Below are 19,945 nucleotides of genomic sequence, written 5' to 3' on the forward strand. Positions count from 1 at the left end.
CAGTACTAATAACTCTACAAACTCGAGTGACTACAATAGTTAATAGCTAAACGAAAACTGACTAGGTAAACTATTCTTCTTTTATTGATGAATGTCTTACATATAATATACCTCTCAAGTCAGATACTGAAATAGAAAACGGTATTAAAACTTTCAATTCATTCTTAAATAAAGCCCTAGATAAAAGCCATACAATTGTAAATATTGGAAAATCAAAACAATTTACGTCGAATAAAATTGCTGAAAAAATAAAAGAAAAAAGATTACTAACAAAAAGATATCACACAACTAGATAAAGTTAAGACAAAATAATTCTAAACAAAGTAGTTGAAGAACTTAAGAAATTACTTTATCAGAAAAAAAAACTTTCAATTGCAAAAGAAACTTAGAGAACTGAATCCAACAGAAGCATCGGACTACTCATTATGGAAAGTAACCAGGAGTCTCAAGTGACCAATATCATTTATCCCATCTATCAGAAAACCATGCAGCAGGTGAGCTAGATCTGATGAGGAAAAAATTGATAATTTCGCCAACCATTTATATACAGTATTCAATCCTCACCAAAGAATAATCACTAAACAAGAAGAGGACGCCTTACCTCAAGACATAAGCGCCCAAGACAATACACTTATTGCAGCAGTCAAAATAAAGGAAGTATTACTTATAATCAAAAATATAAAGAATAAAAAATCACCGGGCCCTGCTAATATTACAGATAATAATGTTCAAAAAATATTTAAAAAATTACCTAATATCTCAATAAGATATTTAATAATTATTTTTAATGCAAGTCTTTGTCTATATTATTTTCCAATTTAATGGATAATGACTGAGATTATTTTAATTCCTAAACCCGGTAAAGAAACTAAATAGTAAGATCTTACAAACCAATTAGTCTTTTGTCCGTAATAACAAAAATTAAAAAAAAAATAATTTTAGCCGGAATTAATTTAATAATAATTAATAGAAAGCTTATCCTAGAACATCAATTTGGCTTTGGATGCAACCACTCCACAATAGAACTGATTAACAGAATAGTTTTAGTTGTACGAAAATCTATAGAAGAAAAAGAATACTGTACCTGCATATTCCTAGACGTCGCACAAGTCTTTGATAAAGTCTAGCATGAAGGTCTTTTGTATAAATTCAAAAGATTTTTCCCAGAAAATCAATACGAACTACTTAAGTCATATCTTCAAAATAGAGAAATTATATTAGTAATCATCTAAAAAACTGGGTAAATGCATGGAGAAATAAAGTTAATGAAAGTAAATTAATGCATACAACTTTCACACTGAGAAAAGATACCTGCCCACCTATTAAACTAAATCATAAACTCATTCCTCAAAGTAGTCATGTAAAGTACTTGAGTATTCATCTAGACATTGAGGTTCATATGGACAGAGCAAATATTTAGAAAACGCAAACGACTAGGATTGAAGTGGAGGAAAATGTACTGACTAATTAGAGAAAAATTAGAGCTCACAACAGAAAATAAAGTACTGTTTTACAAATAAATAATCAAACCAATTTGGATCTATGGCATTCAACTATGGGGTGCCGCCTCAAACTTAAAAATAGAAATGCTAGAATGATTCCAATCTAAAGTACTGAGAAATATCGTGAGGGCCTCATGGTTTGTAGCAAATTACATCATCCACAATGATCTACAGATACCATCAATAAAAGAAGAAATTAAAACGTTTTACAAAAAATATAACGCCAAACTGCAAAACCACCCAAACGTGCTTGTTAGTGAGCTTCTCAAGACAAGGATTACCACTACTAGATTAAAGAAACACAATATGATTGATATTCAATAAAACCAAAATTTATATAAATATTTAAACATATAAATAGAAAATCATAAATTATATATGCAAGTTAAAAATAAGCATAACACTCACTCGAGTATTATACTTCATTATTTGTTAATTTTCGTAATAGAAAGTTCATTAACTTATTGTTTACCTTGTTAGATAAGATTGTAAATAAACCTAGTGGGAATAAAAAAAAGTATAGGACCAAAGCTAATTGGTATAGTAGGTACAAAAGATGATAGTGAGAAGTAGGGTTAAGGTTGTAATGTTATAAGAGAAATAACTCATGGCGAAACTGCTTTTGCTGGAAATTATTGTAATACTTTGTCAAACAAAATAGATGTTCTTCGTAGAAATTGTAATTTTAATTGTTTGAAATACGTTAAATATTTTGCTGATTTTCGATCAGTCGGTGATTCGTGTTTTTCTGAAAAGTTAGATATAAATTTTGTTTATACAATAGATAAATTTCGTCAAAGTTATTTAGATTTAAATATTAATGTTACTTCTAAAACTCATACAGTATTTCATTACGTATCATATTTCTGTTTAAAAAATAACGAAGGACTTGGGCTTTTCAGTGAACAAGCAATGGAATCTGTTCATTGTGATCTAAAAAAAAACTTGGATGAAACGTAGAGTAGCTAGCACACACCCTAAGCTTGCAAATCATTTACTAAAAACTATTTGTAACTACCATGGTAATCATTTGTAAGCTATGACAAGCGATTATTATATTTCTTCATTATTTTGCTTTAAAAAGTGTAAAGTTCATTATATATATGTAGTTGAAAAGTATAAATATATAATCTTTAACTTATAATTAATCATATTATTTATTTATAAAACCATAACCACTTGTTACTCGAACATTACAACGTCATAATGCGGGTAAATTCTATAAACTATCGATAAAATCTTTAAATAAGTAAGATAAAAAAACGGCTCAAGTCTAAGTTTTCATTTCACTTGGAATAGTTTTCTAAAGGTTTCTACAATCATATTCAGGAATAAAATCCATAGGTGTTTTCCATTTGATTAAAATTTTGTTAAACTCACTGTGGTTTGCATAAGATGCAAATCACTCACGACGTGTTACCATGATTCGCTGGGTCGTTCAAGCTATGAATGGTATTGTATCACAAAAATACCATTTCTTCCATTAACAATTGGATGATCGATACATACCCCAAGGTAGTTTATATTGTAAATTATATTGTAGCTTATATTGTATTATATTATATTGTGTAGATTGTTTGTTTTTTGATTAACGAATTTGGAAAGAAACTGATACCAACTGCTTCTTTGAATCAAGATATAATTGATTCTATACTCTTGAAATACAAAAGTGAAAATAACTTGGCTGACGATGTGGTCTTAGGGAAATGAAGCAGAAGAAAAAGTTTTTCTGAACTTGAATTCTTCTGACTTAGAGGGGTTTGCTGAAATGACAGAAGCGGATTTAATTGAATTCTTTACTGAAACATATCAATATCAACAAGCAATATCTTACTTAGTTAAAATGCTGAATGAGAATGATGAAATTCTGTTAAGTTATTGAAAACAAACTATTGATATTATTAAAATTCAGATAAAATCGAGGCATGTTAAACGAAAAATATCTAATTTCTATATTCACAGTAAGCCAAATACCATTCGCTGTGCTAAAATTTTACGGCGTTATTGTGACTGTCCTAGTGGCATGCAATGTAACGGGGGGGATAAATCTGCAAAATGAGAAATTTATTTAAGAGTAAACTCCCACGATGCAGAGCAAACCGCCGCTCCGTTAACACGTATGTTAATACGTGTATTCGCCTTAACGTCAGCTGACTTAACTTAGTTGTCTTCGATCAAGCAGAGTTGAACTCACCTTAAGTCACGTGCCTTGTGATACTCGATGAGTTTTAAGTGTAATCGACTTTGCTCCGAACTCACTTAATCCCCTAGCTATAATCGGATTAAAACCTAAGTCTTTTTCAATTGTTTAAACTATTAGGAAAAATTATATGACGAAATCGGCGAATAAGTTTAATAGATTTTATTAATAAAAAATCTCTACAGTCTTTGTCGGGCCGAAAGACTGACGCACGCGAATAGGATTTACAATTAAATAACTTTCGGTGAGAAAGAGAGAGAGAGAAGATACGAATATTGGCGCGATCTAATGCTCGACGCGAATACAAAAAATTAACGCTAACACGGTTGGACAAAATACCAAATGTATTTTGTCACGCGATAATTAAGGGAGGTGCACCTACCCTGCGGTGCAATTACGGTGATCAGCCGTAATTGTTGAAGCAAATTAAAGGTGCTCCTCAGATTAGAATCAGCTGTGCTGCCTCGATCGCAAATCTGCTGTATAATAGCTGTTGCTTTTGCTGCTGCTTCCATGATGCTGTTACTGTCGCTGCTTCCTCGCTCACCCTTGCACACGTATCCAAAATCCAAGTAAACTATATATTGGCAAATCGGTGGAACACTGTGCTAAACTATTTTGGCGGTACTACACAAGTAACAGCTGAGGCTTAACTGCTAATTCAAAAGATCGCGCGCCCCCTCTCTCTCTCAATACTTAGAACTAACGCGCGAAAATCAGAATCGCGAACGGTTCGATTAATTGAATCGACTACCGTTGCAGCAAACAATTGGCTGTTGCTTTTATGTGGCTACCGTTATAGACTACTTATCGTTCGCAAGATTTCAATGAAGAATTTTGAGACGTGCACACGAATCATCAAAGATTTTCGAACAAGTTTTCACTGACGTAGGTACCGTTGAGGATGTAAATATAAACTTCGAAGAGGATGAGAATATGGGTACCGATGAGGGACGAGGAATAAATTTGTATTGCTCACCTTATTATTGCTAGCTATTTCATCGATTTTTGTTACCTACCAATCAATCATAAAAATATTTATATTTAATACTTGGAAATCATATGTACAATATTCAAAAATGAAAATGTAATCTTTGTTATTTTTATATTGTATGATATGTAAAAAATAGGAATTAATATTTGTAGAATATGTATACATAAATATTTAACAGTATTTGAGAACTTCTTCATTCTAACGAATAACAACTAGAAATTACGAGATGAAAGCATAAATTTTCTTATTGATAATGATGTTACTTCAGATACCCCTCAAATTATTTAATCAAATTATTTGCTTACGTGAATGGTACCTATAAAAGAAGAAAAACTTGGTTAATTTACTCCTGCAAGAAGTTATAGAAAAATTTTAGTGGAAATAATTTTAAAAGTATTGTAATAATGTTATACATATTTTTGACGGTGTTTTCTTGTGCAAAACTCAATCGTACTAAAGATTATATCGTAGGATTACTTGGAAAATACCTGAAGCTGAAAGCCACTGAAAAACTCAGTTTTTTGCTGCTAACGCTTCACAGGTAGATCCCAGGATAAAACCAATAGTACCACCGTATTCTAGGTAAAAAATATATGGAAAATATGTGTTACATTTTCATCATTGGTACATTATCTGTCGAGAAATCATTGATTGTATTCTCCATCCTATTTCCCAAATGTTACATGAAGGTCGTAAATACAATCATCGATTTGTCATGATGTAATAGTGATAATGATAAATATTATACATGTTTTCGATGTATTTTTTTATAGAACATAATGATGCTATTGGTTTTATTCTAGGATATACCTGTAAAGCGTTACAGGCAAAAAATAGTGTTTTTTAAAGGTTTTTTCCATAGCTAGTAAAATCTGAAAAAATTAAGAGGTATTTTTTGAGCAGAAATTAACAACATATTATTTTCTAGACATGTATCGGTATTTGTTTTTGAAATATCCAATTTTGAAATTTTCAAATTGCTCTAAAAATTTGAATTTGGCGCAAAACATTTTTCGTCCATATATATTTGTAACGCTTGAAAAACCCTATAATTTTTATATGAACAATTTTGTTCTACCTCTTAAGCTGACCGAGATATGAAAAAATCGAGGAAAAAAACAAAATTTCGTTCCATTCTTCCCTATGGGGGTCTAGGGGTTCGAAAATCTAAGAATAGGGGTTCTTTACATGCTATATATAATGGCTAAGTCGATTTCCTTATATCTGACTGGGCCGATTTGACTATATTATTCAGCTAGATCCTCTTATTATTAAGCTTTGATTTTCACCTATTATCCATTTTATTATTATTATTATTTTTTTATTGTACACGTCGCTATTTTTTGACTTTAAACAATTTTCTTTTTGTTGCTGTTGTTTTTGTTGTTATTGTTGAAACCTAACAAGTATTATACTAACCATTTTTTTATGATTTTAGCTTAACAAACTGTTGAGCTATTTGAACTGGCTTTTCGACCTTGAAATGATCTGGCCTACCTAGTAGAACTATTCCGAACGTAAAATTTTTCGTTCTTTTCATTTCCGTAATCAAAATTAGGACTTGTTATTAAAAAAAAAAAGTTGATCTTAATGTGACCTTAAAGATTGAGTTCCACGACAAATCTAAGGTCACCATATGACACTTCTTTCTAAACCCTACGATATTTGTAATGGCTATTTTTCCGATTTCTTTAGTTTCAGAGGAGTTATTCAAATCAGATTGTGTGCATTTAAAATGGACAAGTCTCCATTTCATTTTTCGCTAGTAGTGATATTTAATCACTCGTAACTTTTTAAAAAAGCATCGTGCCAAAAAAGGTCGTGAGTAATAAATTTTAGATCTTTTCAAGGTCTTTCAATATTTATGAGAATTTTTTATATATTATCGATATTTTCACAAATACAAGTGATTGAAGAAATAAAAAATCTTCGGATAATAGATACTTTTTATATAGTGATATAAAATATAGAAAAAAAATGACTTCAAAAGATTTCGCGCCACATAAAAAGATAGTATTACTCCTCTACGTCAATTTGCCTATTTTAGTTTTATCTTATGATCAAATATAATCGAAGATATTTTTGTTGAATGAATGGCTTTTCTTCTACAAAACATTCGAAAATTTGTAACCGATACTGTATACATATGTATGTGCGTGTGTCTGTTTATATCTGTTCTATTCATAAGCGATTGTGTTTATTATATATTTTTACAGTTTAATAAAGGTAAATTCTTACATTCTCAAACGCTAGTATTATTCATTTTACTGAATAAAGTTATGCTCATAAAAATTCCAAGGCATATGAGTATAAATTTCTCTCTATGAATTCCTTTCTCAACTAAACTATATGTATGGGACCAACTGGGTAGAGCAAGTAATTTTAATAAATTAATTACTTATAGAATTTGAATAGACTTATTTGTTATTTTAACTCAATTAATGGAAATTTCATTTTGAACTAATATACATTAAAATTATTTCTTTTTCGTTCCAGATTAAGTCAATTACGTATCATAGAAATTATTTTTATAGGAGACCACAACTAAATGAACAACTTCGTAAAATAGTTGGCTATTGGCTTTTAACTTGCAGTGGAATGGTTTTTGTTGCTGTATCGTTAGGTAAAAGTGTCTTTTTAAGCATAATATAAATATTATTTTACTTTTAAATGATGAACTGATAAACTATGAGCTTAAAGTTTTATTTATTGAAAATAAATTTCCACAATGGGCAATGGGCTTTTCCATTTTGAATCTGCGCCACTTTACAGGGTGATTCAAAAACATATGTAACTAATAATTCCATTCGATTCGTCTCGAAAAATTAATTCAGCATTGTGGTCTTAGTTTTTCGATTAAATAATTAGGTAATTAGATAATTAGCTTCAAAGATCGGCCAATTAGCGCACAGCTTTAGAAGAACGGGCGCTTGATGGCGAGCGCGGAGCAGTGAGGGGGGGGGGGGGGGCCAGCGGCGCGCGGCGCCGCTGATTGCAAGCGGTGCTCAACCCAATCGTGCAACACGGAGCTCCCATGTATACTGATATACGTATTCATTGATTGAACGCGTATCAATAAAAAGAACGGTTCAATACCGATTGACTAATAACAATGATGTACGTGAAAGCTTTTGTGTTTATTTTGCGAAATAGGTTATTTAGTATTCGTGGTCATCGAATTCAAACTCGCTGTCTTACGAAATGTAACGGACGAGCTGGGGGCTACGTCGAAATGTGACGGACCAGCTGAGGGCGGGTCGTAATAGAACGGACGAGCGGAGGGTGGCGTCATGAAGGGCAGACGAGCAGAGGGCTGCGTCGAATTTAGACAGACGGTGGGAGGTATTCGTCGAAATAAGACGGACGAGCGGAGGGCTACGTCGAAATTAGACGGACGGTGCAAGGGAGACATCGAAATAAGACGGACGGAGAGAGGGCAGCGTCATGAAAGGCAGACGAGCAGAGGGCTACGTCATAAAGGGTAGATGAGCTAGGGGCTGGGTGGAATAAAGCGGACGAGCGGAAGTCAAGGCAAAATGAGACGGACGAGCTGGGGGCTACGTCGAAATGTGACGGACCAGCTGAGGGCGGGTCGTAATAGAACGGACGAGCGGAGGGTGGCGTCATGAAGGGCAGACGAGCAGAGGGCTTGATGAAATAGGGCAGACGAGCAGAGACAGAGACCTAGGTCACAATATGACGAACGAGTGGAGGGCTGCGTCCAAAAGGGCAGACGATCGGAGGGCTATGTTAAAACAGGACGGATGAGCCGAGGGCTGTGTAAAATAAAACGGACGAGGGAGGGCTGTGTCCAAAAGGGCGGACGCGTAGAGCGCCATGTCTAAAAGGGCAGACAAGCTGAGGGCTGTATGAAAATGGACGGACGAGCGGGGGGTTGCGTTCAGAAGGGTAGACGAGTACAGGGCTATGTCCGTGTCCGAGTCCGCAGAAAAGAGTGCAGATGCGTTGTGCTGAATGGAAAAAACGGCAGAGGAAGCGGTTGCATAGATTGTAGCCAGTCGAATATGGGGAGGCCTAGCAAAAGGTTCAAGCAGTGCGGACTCGAAAAAATTGGCGAAGGAGCCTAGTGCTGCTTTAGTAAGGGGTTAGTCGGAGTGAGGGTACGGAAAAACGCTTAGGCAAACGCAGTGCTGACTGGGAATAAAGGCACATAAAAGCGAGGGCGCTAGTTGTAGGCTAGACGAGCAGGGGGTGGCCTTGGAAAAGGGTCAGGCAAAGTCGGGCTCGAATAAGAAGGTGGTCGAGCCCATTTCTTCTCTGGAAATGTCCAATCGAGCATAGTGTTAACTTGGATTGACAGTTAACGACGAGCAATAACAGCAGGCGGCTTGGGGACAAGATAAGGCGGTCATAGTAGGGTCTTAGGAATGGGTCCGACGGAGCAAGGGCGCGGAAATGATCCCAGACGACCACATTGCTAACTAGAAATTATGTTAAACGGAGCGGGTTATCGGAAAAAGAGGACGGATGTGTCTAATGCAGGTTTGAAATAGAGTTAGACGAAGTTGGGATCGGAAAAGAGAGCGGACGAGGCCATTCTGACTTGGAGAAAGAGTTAGTCGAAGCAGTCTCAAAAAATAGGGCGGAGCGAGCATAGTTTAAGAAGATGGGAAGGTAGAGCAACGACTCGGAAGAAAAGTGGTCAACCTCAGGGCGGTCTCAGAAGTGTGTCAGATATATAGAGATTTGTGTGAAGGGCAGATGTGCTCCGTGCTGCTTGATAGAAGAGTCAGAGTCAAACATGGACTTTGGTAGAAAGGCAAAGGAGCACATTGTGGCCTGGTTTAGCGGTAGAAGACGTGAAGATAATATTGAAAAGACAAAAGCAACGGGCGGAACAGGTAATGCAACAGACCAAAGGTAAGCTGTGGTATAAGTGTCAATGATCAAGAGTTAGACGTAGTCGATGTTTTGGGAAATATGGGAAAGGAAGGAGGAGAGCGGAAAAAAGGTAGAATAACGAGAACGGTCTCACCACCCTACGCTTATTTAACCTTTCGTCAGTTGACATTCTGTCACCTCACCCACAATTATTTGTCTTGATTCCAGTTTTAGAAGTTGAACTAGTAAATTATCACTCTTCTTTTTAATTATTTAACTAATTACCTCAATTCTAGAAAAAATTTTTCATAAGTCCACTTATCCATAACTGTTTGTGATGAATTCAGTGGTGTATAAAAATTTAAATAATTGAGGCCCGTATTGAGAACAACCAAAACAGCTAAGGGAGATGATTGAAAAAACAGATTTATATAACAAATCATCTTTATTTACACAGAGTATAACGTTTTATCAAATTATTCGAATTTCATCTACTATTAGGCTGACTAGTTTTTAGTAAAACCTTAGTAGAAAAGAAAAAATATAAAAAACATGTAAATTCATATATCCCAATTCGGATCGTTGCCAACGTCGTCATCATCTTCATCCATACTATCATCAGCCTCACCGTTTTCGCTGCCATCATTTTCACCATCGTTGTTCATATCATCATCATCATCTTCTCCATTTCCATCATTGCCATCAACATCAACATCATCACCATACTCGTCCTCCTCCTCAACAACATCATCATCACCATTACCACCATCATCACCATCCAAGCATTGTTCGAAATGCCCCCCCTGTTGCTGAATACACAAAATAGCTCTACGTCTTATCTGATGTGTAGCTGCATGTATTTTTTCGGGTTCTAGATGCTGGGCATGATGTTGGATTCTTTGTATTATGTCATTTGGGTCATTGAGGTCGCGATTGTGATAAACTGCTTCTTTGGATGTCCCCCAGTAAAAGTAGTCCAATGGATTAAAATCAGGAGATCTTGCTGGCCAGCGTACTGGACCATTATTGCCTATCCAATGGCCGCCATATACCTTGAAGAATTAAAATATTTTATAAGCGATTTTAATATACCTGCGTAAAATTTGTTATGAAACCAATAATTTTTCTAGCCGACAGTTGTACATGCAGGTGCATGTACAGACATATACATATTTGGTTTCTATCGCTGTACTGTGAATGCACTCTCACATGCTCCCCGAAGTATACTAATGAAGCCGTGTTGGTTTTAAAACTTCTGTAGACTGAAGTAGTACGAGTAATCAAAATACTGGCAGCATACATAGAGATTAAAAAATTTTATATTTAAAGTAGAGTTAAAATAAAAGGGAAAGAGCAGGAGAGCGGATTTTAATTGAGATTTGAGAATCTTGGAGCGATGGAAATAAAACTCGTCAAGTATGATACAAAGTAGAAAATTTTCATAAGGCTATCTGTCCTAGAATGACTTTTATATTTTTATAAAGAATAATATAAAAGTAATTAAATTTCCTTTCAAGTCAGAGCAATATTCCCTTCAGCAAATAATTGGCATAAAGCCACGACAAAATTATCCTACATGAAATTTCAGAGCGTTAAGACTTTCATTAGGAGAAATCACGTAATACAATTTTTGGTAAGGAAGGGTAAAGCAGGCAGAATAAGTGAATAAACAGTTGTAGAAAAGAAATGCTTTATTCGAGAGAAAGCCTTTGGCGTCCGCGTCACGGAAGAGACTAGAACGAATTGAGCGGTAACGCCGCTAGCCGCCAAGAGAGAGCGAGACGTGTAGTCACGCACATGCGCAGAGCAAAATAGGTGAGATGCTTTTACATATTTCCAACAACAATGTATACTATAATAATTACCTGATCAAGATAATTCCATACATTCGCAGTAGTATGTGCTGGTGCACCGTCATGCATGAAAATAAGATTTTCTTGCAGTTCTTCTGGTACACCATCTTCATCAAGCAATCCTGGCAGTATATCCTGCAGGAACTCAAGGTAATTTTCAGCGTTTAGTGGGTTTGGAAGTTGTATCGGACCAATAACTTGATTACCAATCAAGCCTGTCCACATATTGACTGAAAACCGATTTTGAAATCGATCTGGAAATAATGAACAAAATTTATAAATTTTTCAGTTTATAGCACATTTTGATAGATGTTTGGCGACGCAAGACGTTTCCTATCCACGTATATGTCGTATTGTGTTTTCTGAGACAACGTGAGCGAAGCGAGTCATACTGTACAAAGAATTGCAGTTTGATAATTTAACCATATTATTTACAAAAAGTAATATTTGTTAGTATTTTGATCTTTTATGATTGCATTTGTTCTATTTCGTTTTTTTTCTTCTACGTGCCCACAATCTTAAGGCTATTAAAGGAAAATTTGACTGAAAAATACGTGAGGAATTATATGCATTCATACTACGAAATAAAGTATCAGTGCATGATAATTTTTAAAAACGGCGAATGAAGATCTCGCTTCACAAAAAATTATTGCTCTTAAGTAGTCTTTCGCACTTATAGATGCATATACGAACTACATTTTCTTCGTGATTTAGATTAATACTCATAATAATATATGAACTGTGAATCAGTTTTGACTTTATCGTCCCATTGTTTAAATGTGTGTGGCGGACGTGCTTTATCTGTTGATCTACTTGGTTAAAACTTTCAGTTTTTCCTCAGCATCAATAAAATAATTTAGTTCAGCTGTCGCGCGGCTGCTGCTTAACTGTCGATTTTTATGGCGCGCCCGCAATAAATGAAAATTGCTTTGCGCTCTCGCTAATCCCTTGTTGTTAGCGACAAAACACGTCTCATCGCCCTGCTTTCCCGTTGGTCCTCAGCTACCCTTTTCACGGACTTCGTGGGTGGGACTTACCTTCCCCCGATGCCCAAGGGAAGCGTCTTCGCTGAGGTATGACGAGTGAATCGTCACTCGCGCTAGAACTGCCGACACGCTTACATCTCTACTCTCTGCGAAATGCGCGGTCTTTGCGTAGACTAAGTCTCTACTATTAAGTATTTGTAGTAGTTAGTCTACTTTTAATATAACATCAAGTTTTCCTTTACACTTAAATCATCGCTATATTTATTTTATATATTCACCCACCAAACGGACCTCAATTGGTGACCCCGACGTGATTTAAAAGGGTGAACACGGTGAAATGAAAACTTTTACGTAAAATTTTTCGTGATCGTTTAGTGTTTGTGTATAGTGTAACCAACGCTTGTGAAAATGACTTTGACCAACGTTGTTGAAGGCGGTGGTGTTTCCGGACAAGTAGTGAATGTGCACGCAGCACGCCGCCATTTATGGAGAACAAAATTAAAATGTGGTTTTTGCTACTCGAGGCATAGTTTGTCTCCTGCTCTATCACAGATGACAACCTCAAGTATTGTCATACCCTCTCGAGTTTGACTGAAAAAGCTATTGATCAAGTCGAAGATATCCTGGAGTCTCCGCCGGATGAAAACAGGTACACAAACCTCAAAACGAAAATGATCGATCGTCTCACCGAGTTTGACAGTTCGCGAGTCCGCAAGCTTATGGAATGCGAGCAGATGGGTAATAGAAAGCCTTCCGAGTTTTTTCGCAGTCTCAAGTCGCTTGCCACCTCAAACACTACCGAAGACTTCATCATACAGGTATGGAAAACGCGCTTGCCGTCGCAGTTGCAGACTGTCTTAGCAGCTTCTAGCGAGACGGACGTGGCGAAGATTTTGAAGCTCACCGACGCTGTGCATGAAGTGAAACACACGACGAGCAAACAGGTCAACGCTGTCGATGATTATTCTGCACTGTCTGAGCAGATCAAGCAGTTGGCTATGCAAGTAAACGCAATAGCACAAGGACATGGTCGTAGCCGCTCACGTACACGCGGCGAGCAGCAGATCGGAAGCAAACGCGATAATACGCCAGCACTCGGTGCAAACGACCGACTCTGCTACTACCACCGAAAATTTAAAGAGAATGCAACTAAATTCCGCAGAGGTTGCACGTGGATGGGAAACGATGCGCGCCGTCAGTGAATATGGCGAACACCGACGGCTGCACGCAACGCCGAGTTTACGTCAAAGACTTTAACATAAACAGATTTTTTCTCATCGACACCGGTGCTGATGTGTGCGTGTACCCGCGAAAATGGTTGTCTAAGAAGGTGAAATTAAGTGAGTACCAACTTTTCGCGGCGAACGGATCAAAAATCAATACTTACGGGTATGTGCCTTTCAACTTGAACTTGTCTCTACGTCGCGAGTTCAAGTGGCCTTTCATTACTGCCGATGAAAGTACCGCGATAATCGGCCTAGACTTTTTGTCGCACTTCGGTTTATTGATAGATCCGAAAAATAAGACTTTGATCGATAAAACAACTGGCTTATCAACGCGTGGATGCGCCAGCAATGGTAACGAGACAGCCTCCGTAAAAACTGTGACCGGTGAATCGGAGTACTATAAGCTCGTTGCGAAATATCCGGACTTGACGCGACCGCCGATCTTTCGTAAAGGATTAATTAAGCGTCGAGTGCAGCATCACATAAAGACCACGCCCGGCCCACCTGTACACGCCAAGCCTCGTCGTCTCGATAGCGACCGTCTGAAGGCAGTTAAGGCTGAATTCGACGTGTGGCTGCAGCAGGAAGTAATACGGCCTTCCAAGAGCCCTTGGTCAACGCCTATCCACGTCGTAGCCAAGAAGGATGGAGGCCTACAACCGTGTGGTGACTACCGCGCTCTCAACGCGCGCACCATCCCTGACAGGTATATCCCACCGCACATCGAAGATTTCGCGCAAAATCTCCATGGGAAGAAGGTATTTTCGAAAGTTGATTTAATCGGTGCTTTTAATCAAATACGTATAGCGCCCGAGGATATCGAAAAAGCCGCGCTTGTAACGCCTTTTGGTCTATTCGAGCCTACGATGATGATGTTCAGGTTAAGTAATGCAGCACAAACATGTCAGCGTTTCGTCGACGAAATCGTTGGCAGATTAGACTTTGTATACTCGTACATCGACGATTTTTTGATCGCGTCTGATGACGAGGAACTACACTTTGAGCATCTTAAGGTTTTATTTCATCGCTTTTTGAAATACGGCGTCGTAATTAACGTTGGAAAGTGTGTTTTCGGAGTAAGCGAAATCACTTTTCTCGGTTATTAGGTCAACGCTGAAGGCATTAAGCCAATGAAAGAACGCGTTGATGATATTTTGAAATTTACTTTGCCAAATTCTATTAGAGGTTTACGTCGTTATCTCGGAATGTTCAATTTTTATCGAAGATTTGTTCCTCGCGCTGCAGAAACCTTGCAACTTTTGAACGATCTCTTGAAAGGATCGAAAAAAGGCAAAGGATCAAAAAAAGGCAATGAGCCCGTCAAGTGGACCGAAGAAGTACGCGCCGCTTTTACGAATTCGAAAAGCGCTCTCGCGAACGCCGCTCTGCTCGCGCACCCCGCACCTTATGCGCCCATTAGTATTGTCGTCGACGCTTCGGACTTTGCTATCGGCGATGCACTGCAGCAACTCGTGAATAATGTTTGGCAACCACTCGCTTTCTACACTAAATCATTAACGTCAATCGAACGTAAGAACAGCGCGTATGATCGCGAGTTATATGCTATCTATCGCTTCGTTAAACTTTTTCGACACATGGTTGAAGGTAGACCGTTCACGATTTTTACTGATCATAAACCGATAACTTTTGCTTTCCGTTAGAATTTAGATAAATGATCTCCGCGTCAATTTAGACATCTCGACTACATTTCACAATTTACTACTGATATTAAGCACATTAAAGGCGAGGAAAACGTGGTAGCCGATGCATTATCACGCGTTGAAACAATTTCATCATCAGTAGATCACGACTCACTTGCTTCCGCTCAAAAAGCCGATCCAGAACTATGCAAGTTCCTCAATTCAGAAAAATACGTACTTAAACTCAAAAAAGTGTATTTTCCGGAACAAAACGTGCATTTATACTGCGATGTTGCGATCGATGCCGTACGACCCTTCGTACCTGCGTCTCTACGCCGTGCCGTGTTTAATTCTCTACACAGTCTATCTCATCCAGGTATGCGCGCTACTCAGAAGCTCGTCACTTCACGTTTTGTTTGGCCGTCGATGACCAAAGATTGTAAAGCATGGACGCGTGCCTGCGTTTCGTGCCAGCGATGCAAAGTTACTCGACACATTTCCGCGCCCGTTCAACAATTTGAGCAATTAGCTAATCGATTTGAGCACATTCACATCGACATTATTACAATGAGTCAAGGTTTTCGATACTGTTTCACGTGCATCGATCGCTTTACTCGCTGGCCCGAAGTTGTTCCTATGGCCGATATGGAAGCCACTACTGTCGCGAAAGCTTTGCTGTCGACCTGGATCGCTCGCTTTGGCGTTCCCGCGCGTATTACAACCGATCAAGGACGCCAATTCGAATCCGCACTATTTGCTGAATTATGTAAATTGTTAGGTATGAAGCGCATTCGTACGACAAGTTATCACCCGCAAAGCAACGGTCTGGTAGAAAGGCTCCATAGACAACTTAAAGCCGCTATCAAATGCCACGACGGCGACGATTGGGTATCCGTTTTACCGATTGTTTTACTTGGCATCCGTTGTACTATTAAGGAAGACCTCGGAGCTACGGCAGCCGAGCTCGTTTACGACGCTGGTTTACGCCTTCCAGCGGAATTTTTCACAACGAACATTGATCAAAATCCAACATCTAGTTTCGTCGATAACCTGAAAAAACGCGTCAATGATGTTAAACCTTCACCCGTACGTCGACACGGCGAGAAAAAAGTATTTATTTTTAAAGAATTGTCAACTTCGCCGTATGTTTTTCTACGTAACGACGCCGTCCGCGGCCCGTCGGAAACTACCTATGACGGCCCGTATAAAGTCATAGAGCGCAATGATAAATCCTTCTTAACTGATATTAACGGTAAAAAGGTCTATCTATCGATAGACTCAGGCCCCTTTTCACTGTAAGTAGCGACATTGAAAAATTTGTTGAAAACGAACAACGGCGCACCGAAGACGACGACGATTATGACATTATAATCGAATGTAACCGCGATATTGTCACGCCACCGATTCAGGCTCCTTCTGCACTTGCTAATCAGCCGCAGCCAGGACCTTCGAATGCAAACGGCGATAACAATGTTGAACCTAGACGCTCTGGCCGTAAATTTCGATTACCAGACCGCTTTCAAGCTGGATTTAAGTAGGCTAAGCTTATTATACGTTTATACATTTCTTTTTCTTCTTCCTTCTCTTCTTTTCTTATATATGCGCTGATGTATCTTTATGTATCTTTCACGTATATTATTTTTTTTTCTCTATTTGAATATGTAGCGTTATCACTGGTAAGGGGGTGTGTGGCGGACGTGCTTTATCTGTTGATCTACTTGGTTGAAACTTTCAGTTTTTTCACAGCATCAATAAAATAATTTAGTTCAGCTGTCGCGCGGCTGCCGCTTAACTGTCGATTTTTATGGCGCGCCCGCAATAAATGAAAATTGCTTTGCGCTCTCGCTAATCCCTTGTTGTTAGCGACAAAACACGTCTCATCGCCCTGCTTTCCCGTTGGTCCTCAGCTACCCTTTTCACGGACTTCGTGGGTGGGACTTACATTCCCCCGATGCCCAAGGGAAGCGTCTTCGCTGAGGTATGACGACTGAATCGTCACTCGCGCTAGAACTGCCGACACGCTTACATCTCTACTCTCTGCGAAATGCGCGGTCTTTGCGTAGACTAAGTCTCTACTATTAAGTATTTGTAGTAGTTAGTCTACTTTTAATATAACATCAAGTTTTCCTTTACACTTAAATCATCGCTATATTTATTTTATATATTCACCCACCAAACGGACCCCCATGTGGATAAATTGAAAAAGCAATTCGAACGAACTAAATAACGTTTTCATTAATAATTGTTTATAAACCTATAAATACAAATTTTATTTCGATAGAGAAAAATTTTTTGTCAATCGCTAGAGATCGTAGACTGTTTTTTTTATAAATCATAACTAACGCACCCAATGACAAATTCACGGCCGGATCCCGGTACGGAGACCCCGTATTTCAAAATAAACTGCAGATCCGATTAAAACTTTCCTATGTGTGTACGTGTATTATTGGAAGAAAGTTTATTTTTATTATACTCGTAATAATATACATTTTTAGATATATCTTTTTAACATTTTCGGTTTTCCGAACGCAAAGATGCGACTTGGAGTACCGTTGCTTTTTGAAGTGTGCGCAGAGTCACGTCTTCGTGCAGGGGGTATAGAAAAAGTGTTTGAAAAATGCTTAAAAAATGTTTATTATTAAGCGTATCCTAAAAATAAATTTTCTTTCAATAGAAGACGCACACGCATTGGAAAATTTTCATGGGATTGATTTTTTTTAGAATATGGGGTCTTTAACTATTCAAAACACTTACCTTCCCGAGTCACATGCGGATTTTCATGAGCCTACTGATGCTCATTGTGCTGATTAAACATTCCCTTCCGTACGTATGTTGATTCGTCAGTCCAGAGAATTCGATCCATAAAGCCTGGATCAGCATCTATTTCATTCAGCAAGAATTGACAGAACGCAATACGGTTCTGGGCATCTCTGTCATCTATTTTAAGAATGTATAAGTAATATTCAAAATAACCATCTTGTATAATTATCTATGCTACTTAGAAAAATTGAGAAATTCTATGAATGCGAATTAACAAAATTTCTTGATTAGAATTTTACATAAGAGTTTAGCTTGAAAGCTAAAAAATGTGTATTTTTTAAAGTAAAGTAGCCGAGGTATTTTATTTCAATATACGTCTTTTGATACCCCAAATTTCTAAAAAAATTCATAAACTTCTAATAGACATGGATCATTTTGAAAAAAGAAAAATCAAGTACGCAATCCAAGTTTAACAAACAGATTCCTATAAAATCCAATGCATTCATCAATTAATTTTTTTGTAAATTAAACTTGAGAAAAACTGTTTTTAGACTATAGTAGGTTATTTTAAACTGACTACTACTTCAAAACTTGAATAAACTTTCTATTAAATAATTAAAAATGGATTTTTTTCAAATTTTTTTCCGGCCGAATTGTTTTAAATTTATTAAGATACAGACCAAAACTAAATAAGTTATCAAATAAACTATTCTATTTATAACTTAATCGAAATAAGTAACCCTACTTTTTTTTGTCATTTATTTCTTATAAAAATCATTCTAACTCATAGTCATCAAAGATTACTAGAAAAACAAAACGACGAAGTTACTCCTATCGGTTTGAAAATGATGGTCAGGTGATTTCCGTGAAAAATGAATGGTAATAAAATGCAATGAAGCTTAAGATCTTTCGTGTCGATCAATTTGCCAACAATATATTGGGATAATTGACAAATCTGTGACAGCAAAGGGAAAGAAAAAAACACGGATTTCTGAGCTGATTTCGAGACTATAGCTACTTTGCCTATTTGCCATTTGGTCAAAAAAGCTTAAACTACTGCAAAAAAAACTCATCTCATAGTTTAAGGTTTGATTCGAAAAATTGCAGGAAAATTTTCCAAGAAATTTCGATTCGTTTATTTCTAAATTACACATTCTAAAAAAATTAGTTCTTAAAATGATGTTGAAGTTTGTATCGCTGCAGAGCAACGATTTTTTTTTATTTAGGATATAGCCGCTATTTCGTGTCAAAATTTAATGGGCGTATCAAAAATAGTAAAACTGCATGAAATTTTCAAATATACAATCTTTGCGATTTCATATTTTGAATATTTAAAAATTTGGTTGAGATCGCTATGACCAAAGCTGGCAACTAGCGATTTCGAGTGACGCCCTTCTTCAGGAAAATCACGAGGCCGAGTTTGCGTTTCCCCTTAATTTCACGATTCGATCTTGCATTGTTAGAGGATATTACAAAAATTGTAGTTGCAAAATGAACATGTATACCGAGTTTCATCAAGATATCTTGTAAATTCTGAAAATACCAATGGTTAACAGACATACAACAATAATAGCGAAAAATACACCTCATTTCAAATGTTTTGTAAGCTTATAATAACTATCAGATAGTCAGCAAACCGAAAAAAAAGTTTTAATTTACTACAACACAAAAAGTCCCAACAGGAAATAACAAAATTAGACATCAAATTACGGAAATAAAAATTTTTTTAGGCAGTGAACTTGGAAAAAAATGAAAATGGACAACCTGAAAAAACGATTTTGAAAGCTTCTCACGAGATCCAGTTCAACTACAATCTTAAATGATCGTTCTACTTCGGTGTAGAACAATTACATCTATCGAATACAAAAAAAATCGACCCGAAAACTGGAGAAATAAAAAAGTTAGAGCGAAAAAAAAAAATTTTCGATAAAATCCTTTACAA

At 37.0% G+C, this 19,945-nt stretch overlaps 1 protein-coding gene across 2 annotated transcripts in view; it reads left to right on the forward strand.

Moving 5' to 3' along the window:
• LOC131675572 (cytochrome c oxidase assembly protein COX15 homolog) overlaps positions 1-19,945 on the forward strand; it is a 187,647-nt gene that overhangs the window by 48,300 nt on the left and 119,402 nt on the right. For both annotated transcript variants that reach the window (XM_058954598.1, XM_058954599.1), the window contains exon 2: positions 7,193-7,319. In XM_058954598.1, coding sequence (XP_058810581.1) covers positions 7,193-7,319 — 127 coding nt within the window. The remainder of the gene's footprint in view (positions 1-7,192; positions 7,320-19,945) is intronic.

The sequence above is a fragment of the Phymastichus coffea genome, unplaced genomic scaffold, assembly GCF_024137745.1.
Source record: "Phymastichus coffea isolate CEN01 unplaced genomic scaffold, Cenicafe_Pcof_1.1 PCOF00026, whole genome shotgun sequence".
Lineage (NCBI taxonomy): Eukaryota > Metazoa > Arthropoda > Insecta > Hymenoptera > Eulophidae > Phymastichus > Phymastichus coffea.